The sequence below is a fragment of the Clupea harengus genome, chromosome 17, assembly GCF_900700415.2.
Source record: "Clupea harengus chromosome 17, Ch_v2.0.2, whole genome shotgun sequence".
Classification (NCBI taxonomy): Eukaryota; Metazoa; Chordata; class Actinopteri; order Clupeiformes; family Clupeidae; genus Clupea; species Clupea harengus.
The window spans coordinates 7,451,632-7,478,767 of NC_045168.1; the positions used below are offsets into that span (position 1 = coordinate 7,451,632).

The following is a 27,136-nucleotide window of genomic DNA, read 5'->3' on the forward strand; positions in this document are numbered from 1 at the left end:
CCCGTAAAAGGAGTTAAACGTATTCATTGTACGTTAGAGTTGTCTGTCAAAAGTGCACGAATTGTGCAGCCTGCGTCCATTCCTGCGAACCGCCAGCAAGGCGTTTTTAAATCTGAAGAAGAGATAGGAGATAAGGGCTGTCAAGATAGTTTCTTCTTAACTGTGATTGGTCAAGAAACCTGTCATCTTTTGTTGAGGAATTCTGATTGGATGAAACCTGAAAGGCGGTAATGTTACCCTGCGGTCACTGAGAAGTGCAGTCGGGAGGGCGGATCATCGCGAAGGCAACGACACTACAGACGCCCGAGAAACTGTCAAAAAACAGTCAACAAAGGGTGAGTGTTGTCAAATTAAACTATGCCTGTCGTTGGGACTACTATTACATTTACTTGGAATCGTTTGCATTAAGTTTTTTATGGCGAGTTGTTTGGGGAAACAGTGACGGGACGATGATTTTGGATGAATCGTGTGCTCACTTGGCTCATATCAAAGCGATAGTGCTTGGTGAAGTCGAAGTCACACCGAGACGCAGCGCAAAAGCCACTGCTTTCTAAGTTATGCAAGCTTGTCTGTTTGCTATCACTCTGTGGATGAAGTGACACCAAAGGCGTCATTTTAGGCGTTGTTTCGTGCAGGGGCGCAGCAGGGAATTTTTTGGCCTGGCGTAATTGTTATTGTTAGATATTTTTACGGTGCCGTGTTAAATGTAATTCTTCTCCCCCCCAATAGACTACACAGGATCCCAGGCCATACTGGCATTATTAACAGAGCCGAAACTTTTATTAACTTGTCAATGACTTTATTGGCCACGGTATTCATTCAAAGACTGCATAGTGCTTAGCCATGCTTTTTACTTTTGAGTTTTTGCCATTGCATTCCGGCAGCTGACAACTGCGAGGGCCTGTTAGTGACAAGTGGAGTCGGAGAGCGGGTAATTACCCTAGCAGGGGCTGCCATGTGTTCTAAAATCCAGGATTGCCGACGTGACCTATGACCTGGGCTGTTCCTCTGCATGGTATGAACGCTTCCAGCCCCCAGTTTCCTCCCTGGTGTCTGTATCATGTGTTGTACTTCCTGGGTTATTCCTGAATATCCTTTCCAGGCCTACATGTAGCTAGCTGCTATCCACTTCCCAGTTCACTTTAGGAGTTAACAGTGCTTGGTGAAATATTGATGAGGCAACCAGTCTAGAAGTGGAAGAGAGCACAGTGTGGATTATGTGTCATATTGCTCCCTGTCTGCGGATCCAGTGGGATTACAGCACAATCCTGCACAGATTACCCACTCGGGAATCAGAGGTGGTTCCTGTGAAACAGTGGTGATGGGATACATTTGGGCAGGGCTTTTTATCCTCAGGCAGAGTCACTGCTGGAGTGTGTCTCAATTGTGTCAATGGATGCTCTTATTGCTGAATTAGTTGCTGATCTGAGATGATGAACGGAGGGTTTTAGGCTATTAAAAGTCCGCTGTGGGCTAAAATGTAACGCTACACATCTGGACATTAAGATGGCACCAGGTGAAGGTCACGGTAGCTCAGTCACAGGTGCTGTTCATAACCTGGCCAAGAACCAAGATAACATCTCCTCATGGTTATGCTAGGACCTTGTGGTGTGTAGGCTTATTACTTATTGGTACTTATTATTTATTTCTTATTACTGGATGTAACAAGTCGTGCAGGCATTTGAACCCTTTGGGAACATAGCCATATTCTGGACAATAGAATGGAGGCCTGGTTTATTGCCAGTTTACGGCATTTGTGTCCTGACTTTGTCGCATTTGTTTCGGATTAACATTATGATTCTGCCACACAAAGTTAAACTGTTACATGCACCCTAAAGTGTGTATGTTTTTTTTTAGCTGTAAAATAAATGGATGACTGAACTGTGATAAAGCACATCAATGTTTGTGTTAATATTGACAAAATATCAGCATTTTATGGGTATCTACTGTTTAAGATCATCTTAAACCTCAACTGCTTGAGTCAACTTTTCTACGTCATGACATTCACAGACTCCCAGTCTAGTAAACTGTTAGCCCCTTGCCCGCCTCATAGCATTCTTAGGATCAGAGTGGGGCTGAACTTACACTTTAAGTAAAGGAACACTGCTGAGATGCGGGGCTGAACTTACACTTTAAGTAAAGGAACATTGCTGAGATACTGTGGGAAATACTAGCCTGGTGAGCATTCAGCATGAGAAAAGCAAGTAAACTAAGAGGAAAGAAATCTCAGAGAATGTTAGATCTGAACAATCTGGCCTGTGTCTGTCATAAATGGGCCTCTTTGAGTGTTACAGCATGACCTTGGTTTGGTGAAATGTAGACACCACCCTTCTCTTCCTGCTAGGGTCAGGTTTGAATGCTGGATTCCCCCAACATCTAGTAGGCTAGTGCTCACTTTCAGTCTGATTTTGATCTAGAACTGGCCCCTCCTCTTGGCCCTGTTTTACTGCTTAGGTTGACATTATATTTGATCTGAATCTAGTGTTTAGTTTCAATTACATTTGTGAATAATTTGATTAAGAAATTTGCTAATGGAACAGGAGAGATATTTAGGCTATTAACTAAAATGCTTTTGTCTCTGGGACATCACTGCGCTGATTTGTGTTCTGTAAACAGGATCGTTTGTTTCTCTTATTGGATAGACCTACCTGTAGAACCTGCAGAATTCTTCACAGACTCGTCAATGTCATAGTGCCAATCTCATAGTGCCAATTTATGACTTCTATGTCTTTTCTTGTCACTTCCATTTTGTTGTCGATTGTAGAAATTCTAGTAATAGCCCTCCATAGTGAGGAAGTGTGCATCTTAAAGCTACAAAACAAATGCAATAAAAAGGTGCTTTGGAATGGAATGCCTTTCATTCCAAGGATCGTCCAACATTCTGGAGTCTTTGCTTTGGAATGCTGAATGTAGGAGGAGAGGGTCTCATTCAGTGGATTTGGGTGTTCATAGGTCACCTTTGCAGCAAAGGGCAAAGTGAACAGAAATGTAATCTTTGAACCTCGGGGCTTTCCTGACATCATCAATCATAGTGTAGGACAATCCCGGTGTTGAGCAGATGGCTTGGAAGATATCCATCTTAGAACCCCCCAAACCAGTTCTCATTTGAGCACTCTGCCTGTGGGATTTCCAAAGATGAACAAAGTAACATTTTAAGTCGTTCCAGTTATACACCCTATATAACCCTAAAGGATTTCAGTTATGAATGAATTATAAACAACATCCACTTGGCATTACTTTCTAACAGCAGAGACGTTTGAAATAAAGACTAGTGTCTGTCTCTGACCACACAGCTCCATTAGTCTGTGTGGGCCCATAATACATTTTACAGTTCCTAAAAGCAGGCCTGGGCCATTACGCAACCACTGAAGCCCGTGTAATAAAAAAACATTATTGCACAGATTATGCTGACTAATCGTGACATAAGGTAATAAATGAATACTTGGCTGAGCAATGCAGCAAGGGTGAACGAGGCTAGGCTGAGGGACACTTGATGAATGAGTGACCAGTGCATCGCTGTCCTGACTGGATGTTACTGTTGTCATGGAGATAGACTGGTCAGCTAATGGAAGCAAGTGGAGGAACCAGTGGGATTAAACATATCTGCACCCCCGCCTCCCACTCTCTCTGTCTATCTCGCGCACACACACACACACACACACACACACACACACACACACACACACACACACACACACAGACACACACACATAATTCCATGGAAAAATCCACTCCATCCGGCGCATGGAGTGGTGTTAATCTGGTCTGAGCCGCGTCTTGCGGAGATGCTGCGGTTGCTGGGAGATTCCTGGATGCTGATGCAGAGGGGACATCTGGGAGGTGGCCCAGGACTGCCCCTCTCGCACACCACGGCAACCGGCACTGAGTCAGCTGGTTGATTTTTTTGACTTTCTGTGTTTTTCTTCGTGTGGGTGTGTGTTTTTTGGTTGTCCACATGTGTACGGGCACACAGTATTTGTTTGTACTCACCACACCCTACCCTCTTTGAAGGAGTCTATTTCTGTCGTTGACCTAGACTCTGTGTGTGTGGGTGACAGCAGTTTGGGGAGAGCAGGAGGCAGCGTGTGGGGAGTGTCTGTGTTGTCATAAGGGACAGACTGCAGAGTGTGGGGGAGGGAGGGGGTGCTCTGTGCGTGTCACCGTGGATACTGCTGACTCACTGCAGAGCCATTGGGACCAGGTCAATCACTGACCTCATCTGTCATGGATAGCATTGATTACCCATAATGCAATTATGTGAATCTGAACCAGCCTCATGCCCATGATCTAATGATCCAGCTCCTGTACTGAGGGATTAGAGGGAACTCTAGTTGGGACCTTGGCTATCTTTAACTTATTTACGTTGCATTTTGTGTCATAAAGTCTCAAACCTGAAGTTCATAATTACTTGAAATAAGCATCATGACCAATGGGTTAGTGTGCTGGCACTTTGGCAAAGTTTGACATTTTTAACCCTCTGTAGGTCACTTTGCCACAACACATGCCACTCCCGGTTTTAAGTTTGTCTGGATGGTAATATTAGCACTGATGGAAATGAGTCAGAGATAAGATCTCTTTTTGAAACCAAGCCCAGTCCATGGGCTCATATTTCCATCTCTATTCATAGAAAGAAGCTTTGTTTGAAACGTAGCTGGTCTTAAGTGGTTGTCTTTTTTTATGTCACGGTAGTTGAGGTGAGTGACTGAGGAAGTTGACTGAGATAGTCAATAATATATTTGCTTGCAGAAGTATTCCTGGGTAGAGAATACAGATCTGATCCAAATGCATTCCTCAGAGTTATTTTCAGTGCTCTGTTCCATTGACATTGTACATATAAAATACATTGATAAATTGTACCAGGTCATTCTACTGTAGCCACATTCACAACAGGTAGGCCCTGCATCCAATTAACATCTAGAATGTGTACATATTTATGCTATGGGCGCCATTTACAGTATCTGCATGGAGTACCAGTGATCCTCTGAGCTCCTACCAAACACAACGTAGCTGAACATTTTTAGAGATTGGCCTTTTATTGTTCTGCCTTTCATGCAGTCACTCACTGTTTATCAAAGTACCTTTTTTCAGCTTAATCTCACAAAGCACAATGGCCCTTAAGAGGAAAACTTATAACATAATATTATTCTGAACTGCACTGAAAACACTGTAGGGTTGAGTGTTTATTTATGTAAGTATTTCTCATTACTGCCAGGCTATAAAGTCATGATAGGCATGTCAAATCTAAAGACTTTCCAGCCCCTTGGCAACCAATCTGTAGCAAGCCGTAAGTCTGTCAACATAACGGCTGCGAGAGGCGGGGAACACAAGCCTGTACTGAGTTAACATCAGCTCGCTGAAGTGATTTGGCAGGCAGCAGCGGGCAGTGGGCCGAGCTCTCCTGAGAATACGGCTCTAATGTACTCCTCAGGCCCCTTACATTGGCCCAAAACAGCTACAACTGTGGACCCAGTTTGGCTAAGTAGCTAAGATAGCTAACATTCTTATTGACTTGCATTCATCTCTGAGAAACCTGGAGGCCATACCCACCAGCCTCCAACCATTTCCCTCAAAGTCAATAAAACACTTTTTTTTTTTTATTTCAGCTGCAATATATCTGTCAGAAATGACACCTCTAAAAAAAAAAAACGGCACACATAAATGACCCAGGTGACAACAGGTTAGTTGTATTGTGTGACTCAGCTATACCACCCATTCACAGATTTAGTAGCATGGCATATTTCTGAATTTAAAACTGAAGAGATGATGCTCAAGTTGTCCTCCGTGATCCACCGCTATCCACCTCATGCTGTGCTAACGGCTACAAGATTTGCGTGACGAGAAGGGAAAAATAGAGGGATGCCACAGGGATGAAAGAAGGGCTGAGCAGTGGCCCAGACCCTGTAATCCCTCACCGTCCACAGGCTGGATGGGCCACGTATGAGGGCTTTAATGCCACTTGGAGCTCCAGATACAGCACTCATCCTCTGGCTGGGATGTGTGCAATAGTGCCATTACTCCTGTGGGCAGAGGAAAAGAGAGAGAGAGCGAGGAACAAAGAGAGAGAGAGTGGAGAGGAAAGAGAGGGAGGAGTAGAGAGAGGGAGAGCGAGGAACGAAGAGGCCTCAAGAGTGGAGAGGAAAGAGAGGGAGGAGAAGAGTGGAGTAACGGAGAGACGAGTCGAACAACAATGAATGGATGAAGAGGGTCAGGAGCAGAGGAGAGGTAGAGGAGGTCAGAGAAGAGAGAGACGCAGAAAAGTGGAGAGGACAGCAAAGCAGTGAAGGAGCAACAGGCAGGGGAACAACAGGGAGACGAAGGGAACCGTAGAACAGTCAAAGGTCACTCTTGCTAACTACAGAACCTGAGTAGAAATGGAAAGGAAAGGACAGTAGAACAGTCAAAGGCACCCTGGGAGAGAATCTGAGAGGGAATAGTGAAGTAGAAATGAGTTGTGTACATTCAACAATCTGGGAGAAGGTAACCTAAGTGTTAAGAGTAGCCAGGCAGAAAAAAAGGGACTCTAGACTGTAGAAAAAACAGCAGTGGTTCCATAATTTCAATTGCAGCCCAGACTGCTGTTGCGTAAGCAGCCTCCTGAGGGGCATTACCGCCTGATATTCCATATTCCCCATGTAATAAAAGCTGATCCAACGATATTTACTCTCTCTCTCGCCCCTCCCCCCCCCCCCCCCCCCTACTCTCTCTCCCCCACTCGCTGCACTACTGAGTTGGGCCTCTCTCAGTGTAGGTTTAATAGTATTTGTATTGGTTCTCCAGTCTGTGTGTGTGTGTGTGTGTGTGTGTGTGTGTGTGTGTGTGTGTGTGTGTGTGTGTGTGTGTGTGTGTGTGTGTGTGTGTGTGTGTGAGTGCGTGCGTGCGTGCGTGTGTGTGTGTTTCTCGCCATGGTCTACTGTGATCTGGCCAGCCTTTCTGTGCAACAATGGGACACAGTTCCCAGACCTGGCAAACCCAACAGAACCAACGACTGCTCTTGTCAGTGCAACTGCTGACAAAATGCATGGGGTGAAAGGCAAGGAGTGTGAGTGTGAGTGTGTGTGTGTGTGTGTGTGTGTGTGTCTGAGGTGTATGTCCCCATGTGCTGCTAGTTTATTGTGAGTCTGTATTTGATATAGTAATAATATAATAGTATAAGATAATATTAATACTCCTTCTTAATGGTTCCTGTCTGTGCATACAGTGTGTTCTTAGCCTCAGTAGTTCCTGTCATAGTGTGCTTTTTACTTTAATGCTGTGTGATTTTCTTCTGTGAGAAAGTGGGATGAGACCAGGAAGTCTGTAGAGGATTGGACTCTCCCACTCCAGAGTAGACCGACCTGTCAGACAGGAGGCATGAGGGAACGGCAGCAGTGGAGAAAGGGAGTGGATGTGCTAAGGGGTGTGAGTGTGGGTGGATGTGGTGTGGAGTGTGTGTGTGTGTGTGTGTGTGTGTGTGTGTGAGTGTGTGTTGTGTGTAAGGGGATTTTAGTCCTGTGAATCTCACACAAGGCTCCCTGATGTATCCCTAATGGGATGCAGCAAGAGCCGAATTACACAGAAATGTCCCTGTGACTTCATTAGAATAAGACACACACACATACACACACATACACACACACACACACACACGCACACACACACACACACTCAAAGATAGAGTCTTTCTCTGTGGCTGAAACACAGCCCCTCTGTCCACTTAATGAGCTAATGTGTGTTGACTCGTAGACTGCAGTGGGCATAAAGTGTAGGTGCTGTCTGTAGCATAATGTGTGTGAGTGTTAGAGGCTTCTCTGTGAACAGGTTTCGAAACATCAGACAGCCAGAGGAGGAGGTTTATCCCGTCACTTTAACTTGTTACTGTTTGCATGTAGATGGTGGTGTGTGTGTGGGTGTCTGTGTGTGTGTGTGTATGTGTGTGTGTGTGTGTGTGTGTGTGTGTGTCTGTGTGTTTATGCCCATTCCCCTCCAGAGGCTTTTCACACACACACACACATAACCTGTTACAGTCATACAGTATATCTGCAGTGTCAGCTCAGAGGATAAGCCCCCACCCCACCCCACCCCACCCTTATTACGCAGAAGCGTGTCAAGCCTTTGTGGCCCCCAGTGGACTGGTTGTCCCTGGAGACCGGGTGGTATCGATTGACGCAGAAAGAGGGAAGAGCAAACAGGGTTGGGCTTATTACCACCACCCCACCCCCCTTCGGGCAGGCGTTCTTCAGATTTTGGTAGCCCAAAATGAATTGGACTAGCTGTAATAAAAAAGACAATTTTACATTAAAAGAAGGAAAGCAATAAAAGAAACTCCTTACATTTACAGTCTTAATACACATCATCAGGCCTCTTCCTAAAACTCCTTACATTTACAGTCTTAATACACATCATCAGGCCTCTTCCTAAAACACCTTACATTTACAGTCTTAATACAGATCATCAGGCATCTTTCTAAAGTGTGCTGCTCTTCCTCTGTTCTTTTCAGGGCCGCTGCTGATTTTGCACAAACGCAAAGACACACTCACACTTCAGCCCAACTCTTACAAACACAAACACACACACACACACACACACACACATGCAGACTCAGACTCACAGACCGCACACACACCAAGGACAGGCTGCCCTGCTGCCCTGGCAGTGGACTCTATCTATTTACTATATACTATCTATATACACTCACACATACACTTCTCTACACATGCATACACCTAGACTAACACTTACACTCTCATAAGCACACACACACACACACACACACACACACACACACAGACACACAGACACAGGACAGGTGGTACGGTAGCCCTATGGTAGATATAGCTGGCCTTGCACCGTATGTGTAACATGCTATCCTCCTGCAGTCAGTCCTTGCACCTGATGGCAAAGAGCAGCACTTCTGTGAAAATAGTTTGGTCATGTTTTGTGTAACACAGAGTACATGTCCCGTTGGGCGCCACACTGAACTGGGGCCGCTCCGTCTCCCCGCCTGCAGCCTTTTCCAGTCCTCTGCTGTTCCAAAAAACGATTACAGCTCAGCCTGAATCCGAATCCAAATCTGCCGCAGCCTGTCAGTATGAGGAAATGCAGTGTTAAGAGATGAATGATTTAGCACACACACACAGTTTTGTTAAGAGAGGAATGAGATGATAAAATCGTGTTTAGTCCCAACTACAAATCATATTTAGCACACACATAATACGCATGAAGTATACACACAGATAAAACATCTGAGAGTTTTTTTTGGGGGTTTTCTGTGCAATGTTGCCCAGCTTAGACCTTTCAGTTTAGAGGCAGGAAGAATATAGGCTCAATGAAGTGGGTGGTTATGTCTTCCTGTTGTGTTTTCTGTTCTCCTTCCTTTAAAGCGGTTAAAGATTCTCTTTATTTCGGGCCACGGTTGGTTTAGTTTGTGTCTGCAGCTTAGGGTCTGGCTTCTGTCAGTGGATGCCAGGGTTTTTTTCTTTCTTTTTTTGAGTAGCCATTAGTCTTGGCATGCGTGATAGAGAACGACTCCACGTGTCACCATATCAACTCTCCAATTCCAGTCCACAACTTTTATCCGGTCCAAGAGAGGCAACACAAAACCTTTGATTACGCAAATGCACAAACCAGTTTTAGCCCCTCTCTCACATCCAAAATGTTGCCCTAGTGTGTATCTGATGACATCGGTGTGTGAGAGACAGAGACAGCGAGAGAGGAGGTAGAGAGAGAGAGAGGTAGGAAGAGGAGGTAGAGAGAGAGAGAGAGAGAGAGGTAGAGAGCGAGAGCAGCAGAACAGCCAAGCAAACTGGAACTTCAGGCACACCACACACCTTCCCTCAGAATGACAGAAACCTTTTTTTTAAGCTATTGCCTGAAACCCAACCTGTGTGGTTTAGTTTTGTTAATAAAATGGCAGGAGCTCTGCCATCCTTTGGCATCCAGTTCTTCCAGGATCACTCCACTCTGTGTCACTCCCAGAATTATACAGAGCACGGTGATCTTTGCATTCTTGGCCTGATGCTAATTACTGCAAGTGTAAGTGTTCGTACAAGACTGGGTGTGATCAACTCTGTCAAGCAGGAACTTACCTCCTGTTTTTGCACCTTTGAAATGGATTTCTCTGATATGGCTTACATGCTGTGCTGTGGGAACGTCTTCTGAGGACATTAAAGTTTTCTCATCTAAATCTAATCCTATCTCAAGTCAGAACAAACGCACACCCTTACCCTTTACTAATTAGTTTGCCGATTATGTTTGCCTTTGTGGCTCTGAAATTGCATACTGTCGGTATGTTGGAGGAGAAAGAGCTGTACAGCTCTCCCTGCTCTGTAGTTTGCTTTGCGTATCATAAATGCTAAATGACTGAATGTGAATGAAATGTAGTAGATAGGCCATTCCCAGACAGATGTAGATGTGATCTCACCTCAACTCATTGCTGTTTGGGTGCTGAAAGACTGACTGTGAAAGAACTGCAGCTTTGGCGCACCTGGTCCAGATCAGGACTCCATTCTAGTGCAGTCAAAAGCTGTGTGGTGTGACAGAAACTTCACAGGCTCTGCAGTCCCCTGAGGCCCCCTAAGCTGTGGCATGACTGCCAACAGAACTACGCCACCCCACTTTTTTCCTGCCTTTTCCTCCTCCATCAGTGAACCAGTCACTCAGGTAGTCCCCTCCCCCTGAACCTGCAGAGTAACCTGCTGCGGGCCAGACGGCCTCGGTGGACATTCCATGGTGGACAGAAAACACTTGAGGCAGCAGCAGCAGCAGCAGCTTATGTAAGCTGTGGTGTGTTTACCTTGGCCGGAGGCACATGTAGGCCTATGAATTTCACATGTTGGTGTTTGAATGTCAATAAGATTACGTGTTCTCGAGTTAATTTTACCCAGTTTCGAGGGAAGGTGTCAGGAGTGCTGGACACACACTGGGAGTGTGTGGGGAGAGTGTGTGAAACAGGGACATTCCTCAGGCGTGGAGCTGCGTGTTTGCTCGTCTGTGTTTTACACTACTCCAGGTGCATGCCAGCATACATCAGGATGCCGGTGTAATTGCACATAGAGTAACTTTTGTTTGGGGGGTGGGGCACTAAGGACTTGGGTGACAGAGCTGTACTGACTCACATAGACATAGTGCTCTTACAACTCCATTTAGGTAAATGTCTAAAATGATTTGAATGAATTGAAAGCAGACCTGTTTTTGCACAAATATAATACAAATTTTATTCATTTAATGATGTAAGTATTTGCAAACTAGCCTTCTCTTGTATCCTCTTTACTTTCCCTTATTTTTGTACCCTTTACCTGATCTGATGTCCATTTTGTTTATTACATACATTACCTACTATGTTTATTTGTAAATGCGTAATACATACCAAATACATGTATTACATACCTAATACATTTTTTAAAACTTAATTGATCACACAGGACTGTCCTCCATAAGGGATACATCTGTCCAGACGGGCCTGTGGATGGCCCTGGAGACAGTCTGAACAGGCTCTTCAGTTAAGAGTACAGCTGCAGACCAAACCCTACCCTGCTGCTATTTCTGCAAATTGATTGAAGATGGCTACTGAGAGAGAGAGAGAACAAGAGAGAGACAGACAGAGAGAGAGAGAGAGAGACAGAGAGAGAGAGAGAGAGAGAGAGAGAGAGAGAGAGAGAGAGAGAGAGCAGACCATCCCCTAGCCTGCTAGTTAAGCCTACATGATAGGCCTGCATGTTTACAAGCTCAACAAATGAGTTGGTTTGAGAAGATGCTGGTGCAATTTCTGCAAATTGATTGAAGATGTTAAGATGATGTCACATTCTGGTTGCAACAGCATGGAAGGAATTTCCAGAATAGAATAGTGTAGTCTGTTTGTGTACATCAAATCATCTTCAATCATCAAATCATCTTCATAAAGAGACTGTAGATAAAGTAGTCCTGGTGTCAACAGTTGTCTTAGAGGACTTTGAGGACAGTCATCTGTTCAGAGGTTACTGATATGGTTCTGAATTTAGGCAGTTTGAACAGGTGAATAGGTGAACAGGCCTTCTTTAGTAAGTTGGTAAGCTACTGAATTGATAAACAGGCCTGTTAGATAGTTTAACTGGTTGAATAGTAATAGGGAGCTTCACTGTTCTTAAAGCAGCAGTAAGGAGATTTGGTCTAAAAGTAGCATTTGATCAGTTGTACGTGGTGATTGTTTAGTAAAGTGTGCTGTTGTGTGGGGTGAACAGGCAGTGTGGAGACATAATGTAAGCCTCTTGGACAGTGAGGAGTTTGTCACTGAGTCACCTCTGAGTCAACAGCCTAATCCTGGACGACTGTCGCACCGCGGAATCCCCGGCATGCCTGGTATGCTATGGGCCTTTCCCTTGGCAGGAACCAATACAAACTCACTCTCCAGGCCGGGATAGGCTAGGCTAGGTGAGGCCTTTGTTATGTGTGTCTCTACAGAGCCAAACTACCTCAGTCAGCAGTCTCTGGCTATCTCTCATGTTTCTTTCATGTACAGTCTAAGATAGGATGTCTGTATAAGGCATTTAAATGGAGGCAGTACAGGAGAGTTCTTTTTACTGACAGAAAACGGTAACTGACATTTTGACGACGCAGAGATAATGTGATTTACTTCTAATGATTTTTTTTTCAAATGTCTTGGCTTCGGACGCTAGTCAGAAGCACCTGTTTGGATGCGTCTCCATGGCGTCTTGTGTGAACAGGCCTCAGCAAAACCAGTCTGAAAAAGCCAACCGTCAGCTGCCTGAGCGTATCGTTTAAAAAGAATAACAGAACTGAGAGAGCCAAGAGGGAAGCTGGAGTGGGCCGTGTGCTGCTGGTTGAACACTACCCTACCATTACTTAGGGGAACTGAAAGTGTCATAGCCCGTCTCTGTAGAGATAATTGTGGGGTGGATTTGTAGTGAGTGAGTGAAGGGCATAAATTAGCACTATAACGCTTCACTTTTTGTTGAGCTAGCTGTAGCCTTAGGCTAGTGGCTAGGTCAAGATAAGGGATAAAATGTCAGAAATGTAAAGCATACTTAGTCACACAAGCGCGTTGTGTTACCTCCTGTTATGAAATGCGCAGTATAAATAAAGTTTGATTTGATTTGATACCACATAGGCTATGGCCATAGGCTTTCTCTGTCACGTCAATTCTATTTTACTTGTAGATATTGTTTAGGCCTATATTTTATCATAAGCAATGACCATTACCTTAAACCATATTTACCTCAATGCGATAAAACTCTCAAAGCTGTGCTAATCATAATTGTTTTTATTTACTTATTTACTGAACAAATAAGCCAGAATTTTGGTCAGGGCTTGAGTGTTTTCCAGCCAAAATAGGCACTGAGACTCCAATGACCTCATCAAAGATGGCCGGGTGGAGCAGGCCATGTGACCTGCCCAAATTACAGGCCTGACATGTCAAATAAAGCGTATTGAGCTAGGCACGAGCTGTTTCTCAACCACACGCTGGCAGCACTCTGGTCGGTTTGGGACAACCGTTCGAGATGGTTTTTGCAGAGGACGACATCAGCTCCCCAAAAAAAAGCCCAGATCCCTGGTTTCCCTGCCGGTCCAAGGATTTCCTCACATTGACGGGTTGTCATAGTTTCTGTTTTAAACTGCGCCATTTTGGGCTTCTTGTTCCACCCTGTTCAGCACCTGCTAGTCTGCTTGCTCTTACGGAGTTCACCACTGTGATTTGTTTTTCCATTGTGTGTATGTATGTGTGTGCGTGTGCCTGTGTGTGTGTTTGACCTTAATTACACCTCATTAATGCTATTTTCAATGTTTTTCAAGAATTCAATCTTCTAATGTTGTCATAGGGTGTTCAGGAGCGACACAAGGCCAGACCTAAATATCCCCTAAACCCTCCCGAAGCTCTCCAACGCAACTCCCAAGAATCCCTCTTCTCTTGCGAGCGAAAGCAGATTAACCCCACCCTATGCGGAGACTCTCCTCACAGGGGAAAAAACTCACTCACACACCACAGGGATCAAATCAAGCTGAGGATTGGGAATCCTACTTTTGGATTAAACGTTATTATGCAACGTTTTGAGTGCTGCAGTGTCAGAGACATGACATGGCATGACATGACATGACATGGCATGAGCTCTCCAGTCCTCTTCCACTCGTGAGCTGGGCCCGCCTCTCACCAAGACCCTGGGCCTACTGCACTTCACACACACACACACACACACACACACACACACACACACACACACACACACACACACACACACACACACACACACACTCCCTAATCTGTGTGGATGTTCCTTTGAAAAAGCTCCAGCCTCCAACGCTACAGTGGGGCTCTGCAGTCCTCCTCCACCTGTGCCTTAGGCCCTTTGCAACTGCTGCCACTGTCGCCACCCTGCTGCTCGAGCATCTGTACGTTTTTGTAAGATTGCTGAGGCAGTAATCTAGTTGGAAACTCCCGCCCTTGACAAAACACCACATTGAAGGTTTCGGCTGACGGCCTGTATTTAAACAAAACAGCAAAGCAAACTGAACCAAATGATAGTCCTGTGCGGGCTGAAGGCTCAGACCGGGTGCTGCCCCTTTGGCCCTCCTGAACGCTGCCTGGTGCTGAACGATGCCTCACCTCCTGTCATCACGGAGCGGCACAGTGGCACCTGCTGGTTACAGCCAGTCGGAAGTTATGGCTTCTCCCCTGGCATGTAGCCCAGTCTCAGCCTCGCCGCAGCGTGGAGGGCACAGATAAGGAAGTACACTGACAGCACTGAACAATGCAGCCTCCCTCGTCTGATTCACGACCAGGTTCAAGGCTGCACATACCTCTCTGGCGTGGGCTGTTTCTAAACACATGGCCCTGCAAGCTAGTCTAGACGTCTCTCTCACTCCCTGCCCTGCCGACGAGAGACTAGTCTTATGCCTAACTGAAAGGTCAAGGTTTCGCCTGGCTGTCTGTGCTGCTGAGATACAGTCATGTATGTCTTTTTAAATCACTGGAATGCTGAGGCAACCATGTTATGTTATTTTATAAGTGCAGAAGTGATGCTAAGTGCCAAGTGGAGCTGAGTGGAGGAGGATAAGACCTTGGCTTAATGTTTTAACTGAGTGAAGATGCGTGCAGTTCAGTGCAGTATGTGTGAGTGCAGGCACGTGTGTGTTAAGCTAGTCAGATAGAACATGTAGGTAGGATCCTGCATACTGTGAGAGAGAGAGAGACACACCCTCGGGTCACACTGTGTGTGTGTGTTCAATCACAGTATGTATTTACACAGGATTACAATGTGTACACTTGCATGCTTCTGCACACGGCACACATTATCACCGGTGTTGGATGCACACGTGTGTGTGCGTGCGTGCGTGCGTGTCTGCATGCATCATGTATGTGTGTTTGTTTGCACACACCAGAAGACTAGCGTTAAGAGGCTTACCTCAGTGAATGGCCTTGCCTCTGCCAGAGCACACACACACACACACACACACACACACACACACCAGACACACACACCAACCCCCAGTAGATACTGCACAGGTGCCCTGCACCCAGTGGTGCTCAGGCTAGGCGAGGCTCAGTGAGCTGTGCTGTTGCCCACTGCCCTCTGCTCTGGCCACTCTAAAACGCTGTGGGGCCCCAGCCCTCTCTCTTCTCTCTCTCTTGACTCTCTTGTTTTCTGTGTCCGGGCTTACTGAGTCTAGAAAATGCTGCCTGTCTTCATAGGATTTTGTACAAATAAAGCATGTGAATCAAAATAGAATACAAAGATGCCATATAAGTGACCCCATTTAGGCTACGCCTAGCATAAAGATGTCATGTATCTGGATATCTGACCAGTATTCCCATTCAGAACTAGCTTACCTACCTTACCTTACCAGGGCAAGACTTTAAAGTTTAGCAGCACACTGCATGCATTAGACTGTCTTGTGATGATCAGATTAACCTGGCGACCTCGAGAGGTTAGTTTGACTCACACTGGGGCATGTGGGTGCAGTGGGATCATCTTGATCGGCATGCAGGGATCATCCCAGCCTTCCTCCATCAGATCTGTGTGTAGTGACTCCTGCAGGAGCCTGGTGTCCCCAGCCTTCATCCAGATCATCAGATCTGTGTGTAGTAAATCCTGCAGGAGCCTGGTGTCCTGGATCATCAGATCCGTAGTGACTCCTGCAGGAGCCTGTTGTCCTGGATCATCATATCCGTAGTGACTCCTACAGGAGCCTGGTGTCCCCAGCCTTCCTCCATCAGATGTGTGAAGTGACTCCTGCAGGAGCCTGGTGTCCTGGCACGGGAGATGGTCCCCTTAGTGTCTACTCCACAGGTGCCCTGGTTAATATGCGCTCAGGTTCTTCTCTATTATGCTGCTTTTCCATTCCTTTTCACTGCTCCACAGACTACTACTATGCCAGTTTTCTCTTGTTTTACTGGTTTACAGACTTCTCATTGCAGGCCTTGTTGTCTAGTTTTTCTGGTTTACAGACTTCTCATTGCAACCCTTGTTCAGAAGCACTGCTTTTTGGTTCTTTGTCACCAATTTCCAGACAATTTGTTGGTGCCCCTGTCACCAACATTGCTCTCGGATTGGTTGTCACTAATTTGCAGAATACCGATAGGTTCTCATCCACTGGTTTTCCTCTGCTTCCACTTTCCAGTGCTGTTTTCCAGTCTACTTCTACAGTCTTTGAATCGTGTGTAATGTCGTGTGTAAAGTGTGTGTGGTGCTCCCTTCCTCAGAAGCCTTTCTCTCTCACACACAACCGCTGGTTTTCAATACAGTTCCCCCAATGGTTATCCAGGATATTTATTGATGCCTCTGTTCTGCAGTCACTGAATCATGGGTCTCTGGTGCTTTGTGGGTAGTGTAGTTTCCCCTCCCTCTGAAGCCTCTCTCCCACACACAGTTCTGTTTGAACCCAAAGTGGTGAAGTGGAGCCCTGTTGCAGTGTTGACTGAAAGGTTTCTCTGTGGGAATATGCTGGGCCTGGAATGTCACGGCCCTCCCTCCTACCCAACAGGAATGGTTGATCATTGATCAGCTGCTCCGACCGCCTCGTCCAAAGGGTGTTAAGATAGGCGACTGATATGATTTAAGCTCCTTACTTCATAGATAATTAAGCGCCTTGAGACGCTATATAAGTAATATTGAATTGAATTGAATGGAATTGAATTGAATACATACAGTCGATGCACGTATATTAAGCGTATGTGAGAGATGATTATGTCTGGCTGAATTTCAGGTGAAGTAGTTATGTGGGTTTATGTGTTTTTCCTGAGGTTTTTCACTTTATCAGCACTGGCTGTCTGCATAAGCCCATGTTCAGCCATGCTTTATGCATGCAAGACTTTGGTCTGGGTATAGCTGGCCAGTGTTGAGCCAGTCTCTGTTGTGTACTGTGAGATTTCTCCATGGCCACCTTTGTCTTCCTTCCTCACCCACTCCCCCCCCCCCACTCCCCCCCACCCCACTCCCCCCCCCCTCTCTCCCCTCTCCTTCCCCTCACTCTCCCTGCCCGACTCTCTCTCTGTCTGTCTCGGTCTCCTGCTTTTTCAGAACATTCTGTCCTGTTCTCCTTAGCACCCATCTCCCATCATACACCCATGTGGCCACTAGGGGGAGCTCTTCAGTTTCATTCAGCCTAACCAGCCACCAGAGGGGAAATGCTGAGAACTGTTGGGCAGGGAACAGTGGGAGGAGGAAGATGATGAGGAGGAAGAGGGAGAGAGCAGGGCTTGTTAGATTAGATTGGCACGTGGGTCATTCACCACTAAGCTTCTCTCTGCTGATTGGCAATGGCTGAACTCACAGTCACAGAGAGAGAGACAGAGAGCATGAGAAAGAACGACAGACAGACAGTCAGAGAGAGAGAGCAATAGATAGACAGGGAGACAGGGAAAAATACATTTCACCTGTGTTGGAATGTGTGTGTGTGTGTGTGTATAACATGTGGGTAAGCATGCAGGTTATTTATCTGTGTGTGCAGTTATGTATACATTTTTATGTGCGTGCATGCGTGTGTGTGTGTGTGTGTGTGTGTGTGTGTTCGTGTGTGTGTGCATGCCTGTGTGTGTGTGTGTGTGTGTGTGCACGCATGTGTGTGTGGGTGTGTGCGTGTGTGTGTGTGTGTCTGTGTGTGTGTGTGTGTGTGTGTGTGTGTGTGTGTGTGTGTGTGTGTGTGTGTGTGTAAGAGAATTTGTGTGTCAGCGCATGACCCTCTGCATCCCTAATCCCCTCTGAGGTCTGATTGGCACATGCTCTCTTAATCTCTCTGATTGAGGAAGCCCTGGAGAGGGGGGGGAGGAAGAATAGAGGGAGATTAGAGATTGGGGAAGAAAGAGAGAGAGAAAAAGGGAGGGAGAGGGAGGGAGAGAGAGAGAAAGGGAGAGAGGGAGGGAGAGAGAAGAAGAGGGAGATAGAGGGAGGGAGGGTGAGAGAGGGAGAGAGAGAGGGAAAGAGAAAGAGAGATGGTGATGGAAGGAGGGAGGAAGGATGCAACACTGATATCTAAATTAACAAATAAAACCTGTTTATATAAATCTGTATGTTTACCATCACCAGCAGTTGACTTCCATGGTAAAATCAGTGTTTTTAGCGGTGGTCCTGATCATTGATCAGTGGTCGTGATATATCGTTGCAGTGTTTTTCCATGTGTATGGATGTCATGTTACTGCTTCATCAGCTGGGATGATAAAGGTTTTCTCAGACGTTGTGTAGTTTATGTACTTAGAGGAGCCTCAGTACTGTACTCATTTCAGTACACTGCAGTAACTCCCTGCATCTTCCCACACATAACCAGGGCCCCCTGCCACTGTAAAAGGGTGCGACAGCACTCCGCTGAAAGGCACTGTGTTAAATGGTATATCCTAGATGTGTGAAGCAGTGGCAGAGCTGGTATTAGGAAGCCTCTACTGGGCCGTGGAGTAGAGCTGTTTTACCCCAGTTCCTCAAGTAGAAGCAAATTAGTGATGTGTCCCTGCTCTCTCTGAGTCATCTCTCTCTCTCTCTCTCTCTCTCTCTCTCTCTCTCTCTCTCTCACTCTATCTTTCTGTTGTATGGCCTGTGTGAGTGCATTGCTCTGCAATAATGTGGGGCAATAGTTGGGTTTGGGTACACCTGCTTCGGGCCCCAATCAGTCCAGCTGTGGGTATGGTATCGTGCTCCACCCTACCCCCTTGTGGTGTTTTGTGGAACAGCAAATATTTTTTTCAAGACAGCAGCAGGTTGTGGGAGGTCTTGGCAGGATGTGGGGGTATCTGATATGTTGGCATGGGGATATATGTTTATGTGGGTGCAGGTATGGCACCAGTTCAAAAACTGCATCCATTTGCTTTATAGACTACCATTGCTCTAATGCTGTGTGTGTGTCAGTGCACAAGTTCAAACTTCATGTCCGTTACCTATATGGTATTCACTGTGTGTGTGTGTGTGTGTGTGTGTGTGCGTGTGTGTGCGTGAGAGAGAGAGAGAGACTTTGTGTCCATTATCTATAGGGCATTCACTTAGTGTGTGTGTGTATGTGTGTGTGTGTGTGTGTGTGTGTGTGTGTGTGTGTGTGTGTGTGTGTTTCTGTGTACCATCATGACTCGGGTCCAAATTTCAGATCCATTAACTCTACAGTGTGAGCTTTGACTCCTGCGGTCTGACCCTGTGCCGTTTCTCCCTCCTACAGACTTGCAGAATGGCAGACTTGAGTCTGAGCGATGCTCTGACTGACGGTGTGCCCCAGTCTGGCCCGGAGAACGTGGTGGAGCGGGACTTTGTGGCCCAGCTGGAGGCCGAGACCTTTGACGACCAGGTGGGAGAGACCGTGGGCAAGACAGACTACATCCCCCTTCTTGACAATGATGACGACGGCAAGCAGAAAGGTAAGATGGCCGTACCAGAGGACGGACAGACAACAGGCAGCAACCCTTAGATTAAGTAGTCAGAGCATTGTCTGCTCAATGTTGATGGGGGTGCCCGCTAATCTCCTAGCCCGCTAGCTCCCTTGTCTGCTAATCCAGACTGAAATGCTAGGGATAAAAGCCTTGGTGATTTTGCCACTCAAGACTAGAATTAGCATTTGCGTCTGTTGATTAATATTTGGCTCTTTGATCTAATAGCTAGATCAAAGTGTCTGTCAGCTACTTGATTGGCTGTTAAATAATACACTTTGATGTCAAGTGGGTGTCTCTACGTTCGATTAGCGCTAATGACGGTGGCTATTGACCAGACGTCTTTTAAAGTTCGCCTAGATTGTGGTGAAACGTTACCCTGGGAGTTTTTCACAGCATCTCTCTGCACGACTCTCGCTTCCTCAGGAAATGGGATTAGACTTGCTTGACAGCATGTGTGTGTGTATATGTATGTGTGTGTGAGAGAGAGAGAGAGAGAGAGAGAGAGAGATCTCATCATTGACTTCCACTATCACAGGAGAGAAAAAGAGAGAAACTGTCTCAAGATTACAGGAAGCTAGTAAACCAGTGGCTTCTTCTCTTGAATCCCCTCATGTGCATTAGCCTATAGGGATGATCTCATGAATCTTAACATACGTACATATGCTGTGTGTACGTGTTAAATGTAGACTGAGTGTTCACAATGGTTTATAGGTTTTGTGGTAGAGATCCAGCTACCATTGTCAGCTTACTGCCATGCTAAATGCTGGCATTTCACATGAACTCTAAATCCGTTCTTAGTCATTAATCACGTGAGGAGGAATTAAAGATCCCTTCCCTACCTTTTCATCTCCTGAAGGAGATTATGTTGAATGCTGTGCTATTCCCTTATTCTATTGCACACTCGATGAGCTCTGCTTTGGGCTTTAGTGTTAGGCTATTTTATCTTAATGGCAGAGCGTCCAGTGCAGGTATCCCATAGGGACTGCAAAGCTAAAAAGCATGTAATGACTGATATTAGAGCTAGCTGATTTCACGGACTGCATTGCCCAACACTTTCACATTTTTAGGATGTTCGCCAGAATATTAATGGAGCTGACGTGAGTTCCACAAGAGAGTGGATTACACGCTCTGATTTAAGTGTAGACAACTGGAGAAGACAGTGTTGGCGACAGTATGATTAGAACCAAAGCAACTGGTGTTTAAGGTGTGTGTGTGCGTGCGTCTGTGTGTGTGTGTCTGTGTGTGTGTGTGTGTGTGTGTGTGTGAAAGCAGATGCAGAGCCGGGGTTGGAGAATGGGAATGAGGAGGGCCAAGGAGCCCAAAATCCTGGTAAGAGGCATCCCAGAATCCTCTCTGCTTGGGTACTCTGTCTTGTTTCACGTCCCATCACGCACGTTTTCCCATCTATTTTCTGGGTTCTTATTCTTTAAGTCCACTCCTTATTCATTTTGAGACTTGTTTATTTAAGTTAGTCTGTGTGTGTAATTATGTGTGTGTGTGTGTGTGTGTGTGTGTGTGTGTGTGTGTGTGTGTGTGTTTGGTGTGTATAAAGCCTTGTTGTTCAGCCAGCCTCACCTAAGCTGCAGACGAGGCAGTAGTGTTTTGCTAAGTGGTCTTTTTCAGAATGAATCGTGATTACATAAGTGTACTTCAGCCTTCGTTCTGCCAGCAGGCCCAAGCGTGTGTCGTGCTCCTGCCGCGTCCTTCATGTGTCATGTTGCCCAGCACTATGGGTACAATCACAGCAAATAGTGATTATTCAATGGAAGACTGGTTATTGTATATCCTTAACCACATGGAGGTAGGGGAGATACAATGGAGTTTATGTATTAGTCCATCTGATTGCCATTGACGAATCGAGACTGAGTGAAAGCTAGTTCTGTAGAGATGATTCATTCTTGATCTCACATCTCTGTTGTGGCGAAGGGTTTGCTTTTCTTGATGTACACACTTTTGATGTGTGTGTGTGGGTCTGGCTGAGTGTGTGTGTGTGTGTCTGTGTGTGTGTGTGCGGCTGTGTGTGTGTGTGTGTGTTACTGGCTAAAGCAAACTGAGAGAGGGAAACAGAAAAGGGAAGGGAGCAGATGGAGGGAGAGAGATAGACAGACAGAAATAGGGAGACAGAGAGGGAGACAGAGGGGGAGAGAGAGACAGAGAGAGAAAGAGAGAAGGGGGGACAGAGAGAGAGAGGGAGAGAGAAAGAGAGAGAGAGAGAGAAAGACTGAGAGAGGGGGGGAGAAAGACAGAGAGAGGGAGATGGAGAAAGACATACAGAGGGAGAAAGATAGTGAGAGGTTTAATACTCCTTTACCATTACATTAAGAAAAGAAAAAAGGAAAAGCTCAGGTCCTCCCTCTCGCACTTTAAAAGCCACCTGCCCATCATCTCCAACTTCACAGCTTCCTCACTCCCAAAGCCCTGAAACAGACATAATATCAGTAACCAGTTTATAAGAAGCATATTGAATTATCGTGCAACCAGCCACCATTCCCTTAAAAACTTCCACAGCCTCAACTGAACCAGCCCCCAGTCACTTGTTCTTTTAAGTCCTCCAAATGGCTATCTTTGCTGACCCCAATAAAACATTTAACAAATAGACCTTGCACTTCTGCTTCACCTTGTAAACGAGAGAGGCAGACAGACAGAGAGAGGCAGACAGAGAGAGGCAGACAGAGAGAGGCAGACAGAGAGAGGCAGACAGGGAGAGAAAGACAGAGAGGGAGATGTACAGTTATGTGTGGTGTCTTTGAGCTCTGCAGCTGCAGTACAGAGAGAGAGGGGGAGGGGGAGGGAGGGATGGAGGCAGCGGAAGACAGAGAGGAGGAGACAGAGGCACAGTCCTAGTTGGGTAAATTGGGTAGCTCTATCACCTCTGGCTGTCTGTTGCCGTCTGGCTGTGTGATGGGGCGAGAGAGAGGGGGAGTCATTTTGTGTGTGTGTGTGTGTGTATGTGTGTGTGTGAGAGAGAGAGAGAGCCTTAAAGAGTGGGAGAGTTAGAGCCAGACAGACAACGACTGAGGCAATGACCTATGCCCAGATTGTGTATGTGTGTCTGAGTGTGTGTGTGTGTGTGTGTGTGTGGCAGGCACAGGCTGGACTAGACGCTGTGTGTGTTTTTGTCTCTAAGCTTTCTGAATGTCCCTCTCTGTGGGGTCTGTCTGTGCCTGTGAGCCTTACTCTACTCTACTCTACTCAACTCTACTCTACTCAACTCTACTCTACTCTACTCTACTCTACTCTACTCTACTCTACTCTACTCTACTCTACTCTACTCTACTCTACTCTACTCTACCCTACCCTACTCTACTCCATTCTACTCTGCTCTACCCTTCTCTATTCTACCCTATTCAACTCTACTCTACTCTGTTATACTCTACCCTATTCTACTCTACTCTACTCTACTCTGTTTTACTCTACCCTATTCTACTCTAGTGGACAGCCTGTGTCACGACTGCTTCATATCATATCGTTACTGTCTAACTTCACAGCCAGCAGGTGCCTTTTCACTTGAACACAAAGCTAATGAAAAAAAGGCTGTGGATGAGTTTGTGTGTGTGTGTGGCAGAGTGTTTGTGTGCCTGAATGGAAGTGAAGAGACCTTTTCTGTACCTTTGTATTGGTTTCATTGATTTCAGTTATTCATATTCATTATTTTTTTATATATATTCTCAGATTCCTTTGGTGTTTATTGATGTATTTGTTTGTTTGCTAGTTTGCTTATTTATGTGTGTCCATGTGCCTGTGTGACATGACACACAGCACAGGTGTGACATGCATGGCAGACGTCTGTGTGTGTGTGTGTGTGTGTCTGTGTGTGTGTATCCTTGCCTGTAGCCCTGTAGTCTCTTCTGTTGCTCTGCCTGACCCTTTCACTGTGAGGAGATCTCGGTGGCACTGGTAGACATGCTCTGACATCATACAGGTTTAGGCTTACATCTCGAACACACACTCATTCACACACTCACACATACATACGCACACGCATAGACACACACTCATTCACACACTCACCTACTCAAACACACACACACACATGCATAGAAACCTACACTTACCTTCACACATACACATACTGTATACACTACACACTACACACACACACACACACACACACACACACACACACACACACACACACACACACACAGGACAGGAAGTCTTGGTCTGTGTGGAGTGCTGTCTCCTCAAAGCTGAAAGCTTCAGACAGGGGGAGTCAGGAGAAGCTGTGATGCCCGCGATGTGCCTGCTGTCTGCCCGCTGTGCTAGTGTGGCATGGCTGCCTCCGCCCATGTAATGTTGTCAGAACGACTGCTCCGCTTGTTGGGGTTGGCATGATTGTCTGCATGCTGCATGGTCGGGTCATGACCTGGCAGAAGTGGGAGGAGGTGGTGCCGGGAGATGAGCAGTGCCACGGTCTGAGATGGGCTGTGACTCGCCAAAGCCTTGGGTCCGAGTTTAGGCTGCTGACCTGAGCTGCATTTGACTTTCTGCATTTAACGCGCTGTTCTGCTATCACCTGCTACAGGCCAATGGCCGTACATTCAGTCCCCTTTAACTTAATTACTCATAATGGATCCAAGACACAACAGAATCTGGCAAATTCAGCAGTTTAAGCCAGCATGCTCCATCATGTATTTATGGCTCAGGTATGTCTCCTTGAGGTGGCACCGTTGGGCAGCTACTTTGCTGAGAAAGCACGGAAAAATTACCCCCCCCTTCCCGCCGGCACTGGTTCCATTCATCATCATTACGAGCCAGCCAGCGGGCCTCTCGGTACCGGTGTTATAAGTAGTAACTGGGTCAGAATTGGGAGCACGCTGTAAGTAAAGACGGCATGCTGTGGGAGAAGAGAGAAGTAGAGCTGGGATGCGGCATTTTAGAGGGCCACTGCCAGACCCTGGGTCTCACCTGCTGTACATGCTGCCTGGGGGGGTCTTAGAGGGGCATGGGGAGAGCTGCTTGGCCTGCATGTTATGGGCCGGGCTGCTTGGCTTGCTGGGGTGTGTTTGAGGGAGTGGGGGTGTAGTTGGGTGGATTGGGAGGTGGGTGTGGGTGGGGGGGGGGGGGGGGTGTTGGTGTTCGGCTTGCAGTGGGGCAGTCTAGGGTATAATTATTCTGCTGTGATTTTGAACTAACAGGCTTTTTTGTATTCTCTCCCTTTTTCGCCCACTTTGATCACTTCCCCAACCATACCCATACTCTACCATATTTTTACGTTTGCTTTTCTTCCACCTCGTGTTCATTCTTTTTCCTTCCCCCATTCTTTCTGGCTTATTTATGTTTATTCTTTCTTTCTCTCACTTTCTTTCATATGCATACTGATATACATACACAAACAAATCCATTTGCCTTCTTTGGTTCATGCTTCCATTTTCTGATTATAATCATCATGCCCCCCCATGCTTCCTGCTCCAGAGGATTAACTGTGTGACCACTCAGCAAACAGACTCTCCTGCTTCAGCTCCTGCTCCTCCTTCACCCATACCCTCTACCACACACACACCCAAACACACACACACAGACACACACACACACACATGTAACCAACATAACACACATTCCTATACACTCTTGTTGTAGCATTTTGGCTTTTAGTCTCCCTGAAGGTCTTTTAAGAACACCAGCTCAGACAACTTAGCAAGGAAGGAATGGACACTCACAGACACACACACACACACACACACACACACACACACACACACAAACACACTCAAATGTCTGTGCTGTCTTTTGCCCAATATCTACTAGACCATTTCCTAGACCAGCAGAGGGTCTCATACATGCAAAACAACGAAATACATACACGCGCACACACACAAACACTCACGGTGACAAACTTCATGTCTCACACTTTTGCAAGATCATATAGGCCAGAAATTCACACACACACACCCCAACAACCAGACATCATGTCTCACACCTTCAGAAGCTCAAAGAGGCCAAATATTCATATGCGTCATCGAGCAAAACACTATCATGAAAGACCCCTTTTAGCTTCATTTGCACCTTCAAATACTCATGCACACCCACACACGCACACACACACATGCGCACCCATACACACACATACACACCCATACACACACACACACACACACACACATCCCCGCAGCATACTCAAATGCATACAGGCTACTTAATATCTACTGAAGACACAGACACACCACACACATATACTAGACGTGGCCATCATGTAGCGCTCCTGGTGGAAGAGATGTGTGGTGAGCGACTGAACGAGGGCAGCTCAGGGAAAGCAGCAGCTTAGGGATAGAGCTGATCTGTCTGTCCCAGCACACACACACACACACACACACACACACACACACACACACGGCTGTCACCCTGTCCTCATCTGATTTACCCGCTGGCTCCTCAGCTCAAACACCCGCTATCTAATCACTCTGTGCACTCAGCCATACTCGAGTCCACACACACACACATACACACACACACACACACACACACACACACACACACACACACACACACACACACACACACACACACACAGTCACACAAAGATGTGTGTAATATCTGTCGTCTCCTCTCTCTTTTGCATCTCCCTCGCTATCCTCTCAGATTTTCTATCTTTGTGTCTTTCGCATTGTTGCAGATTCTACACACATACACGCACGCACACACACACAAACACACACAGACACACAGACACATCTTCATTTGTCCTTCCGCCTCCGTCCGGTCAAGCATCATATGATTTATGGGAAGCAGGGGGTTTATGGGGACATCCACTACTCACCACCCCTACACACACACACACTCAGATACACAGCACAGACACAGTCCAAACAGAAAAACACACACACATCTTCATTTGCCTGTCCGCCTCTCTGTTCCGGTCTCCTCATGTCAAGCATCACATGACTTATGGGGACCAGAGGGTTTATGGGGACATCAGTCCCTCTGACCGCACGCACACACACACACACAGACGCACACATACACGCACACACACACACACACACACACACCGCACAGACAGCACCACTGCCAGCCTGGTTGTGCCGTCAGCTTCCTGTCTCTAACACTTTTATATAACCTCCACCTCCGCCACCAACTCATCCTCCACTGGAGTCGCCAGGGCAACTCTGCCTCCGCTAGTGTCGCCAGGGCTGGCTCTGCAGGGCTGCTCTCCTAACACTGCAGTCCCTCCCCTGCTGGACCTCACACACTTCCTCTCCGCTGTCTACTTCTGTTCCTGTTGTTGTTGCTGTTGTTGTTGTTGTGTAATTCCTTACTGTGTCAAAGCTTTCTAACACAGTATATGTTTGAAGTTTTGCCTCTTATCCTGTGGTTAACACTTTATGT

The 27,136-nt window shown here is 46.4% G+C and overlaps 1 protein-coding gene across 7 annotated transcripts in view; it reads left to right on the top strand.

Moving 5' to 3' along the window:
- The first annotated feature begins 228 nt into the window (after positions 1-228).
- LOC105890071 (microtubule-associated protein 4) overlaps positions 229-27,136 on the top strand; it is a 99,773-nt gene continuing 72,865 nt past the window's right edge. For 6 of the 7 annotated variants that reach the window (XM_042710302.1, XM_042710303.1, XM_042710306.1 and 3 more), the window contains exons 1-3: positions 229-335; positions 19,603-19,798; positions 21,083-21,139. In XM_042710302.1, the coding sequence (XP_042566236.1) occupies positions 19,612-19,798; positions 21,083-21,139 (244 nt within the window). In that variant the 5' untranslated portion in view covers positions 229-335; positions 19,603-19,611. The remainder of the gene's footprint in view (positions 336-19,602; positions 19,799-21,082; positions 21,140-27,136) is intronic. The other variant, XM_042710305.1, reaches the window with a different exon arrangement.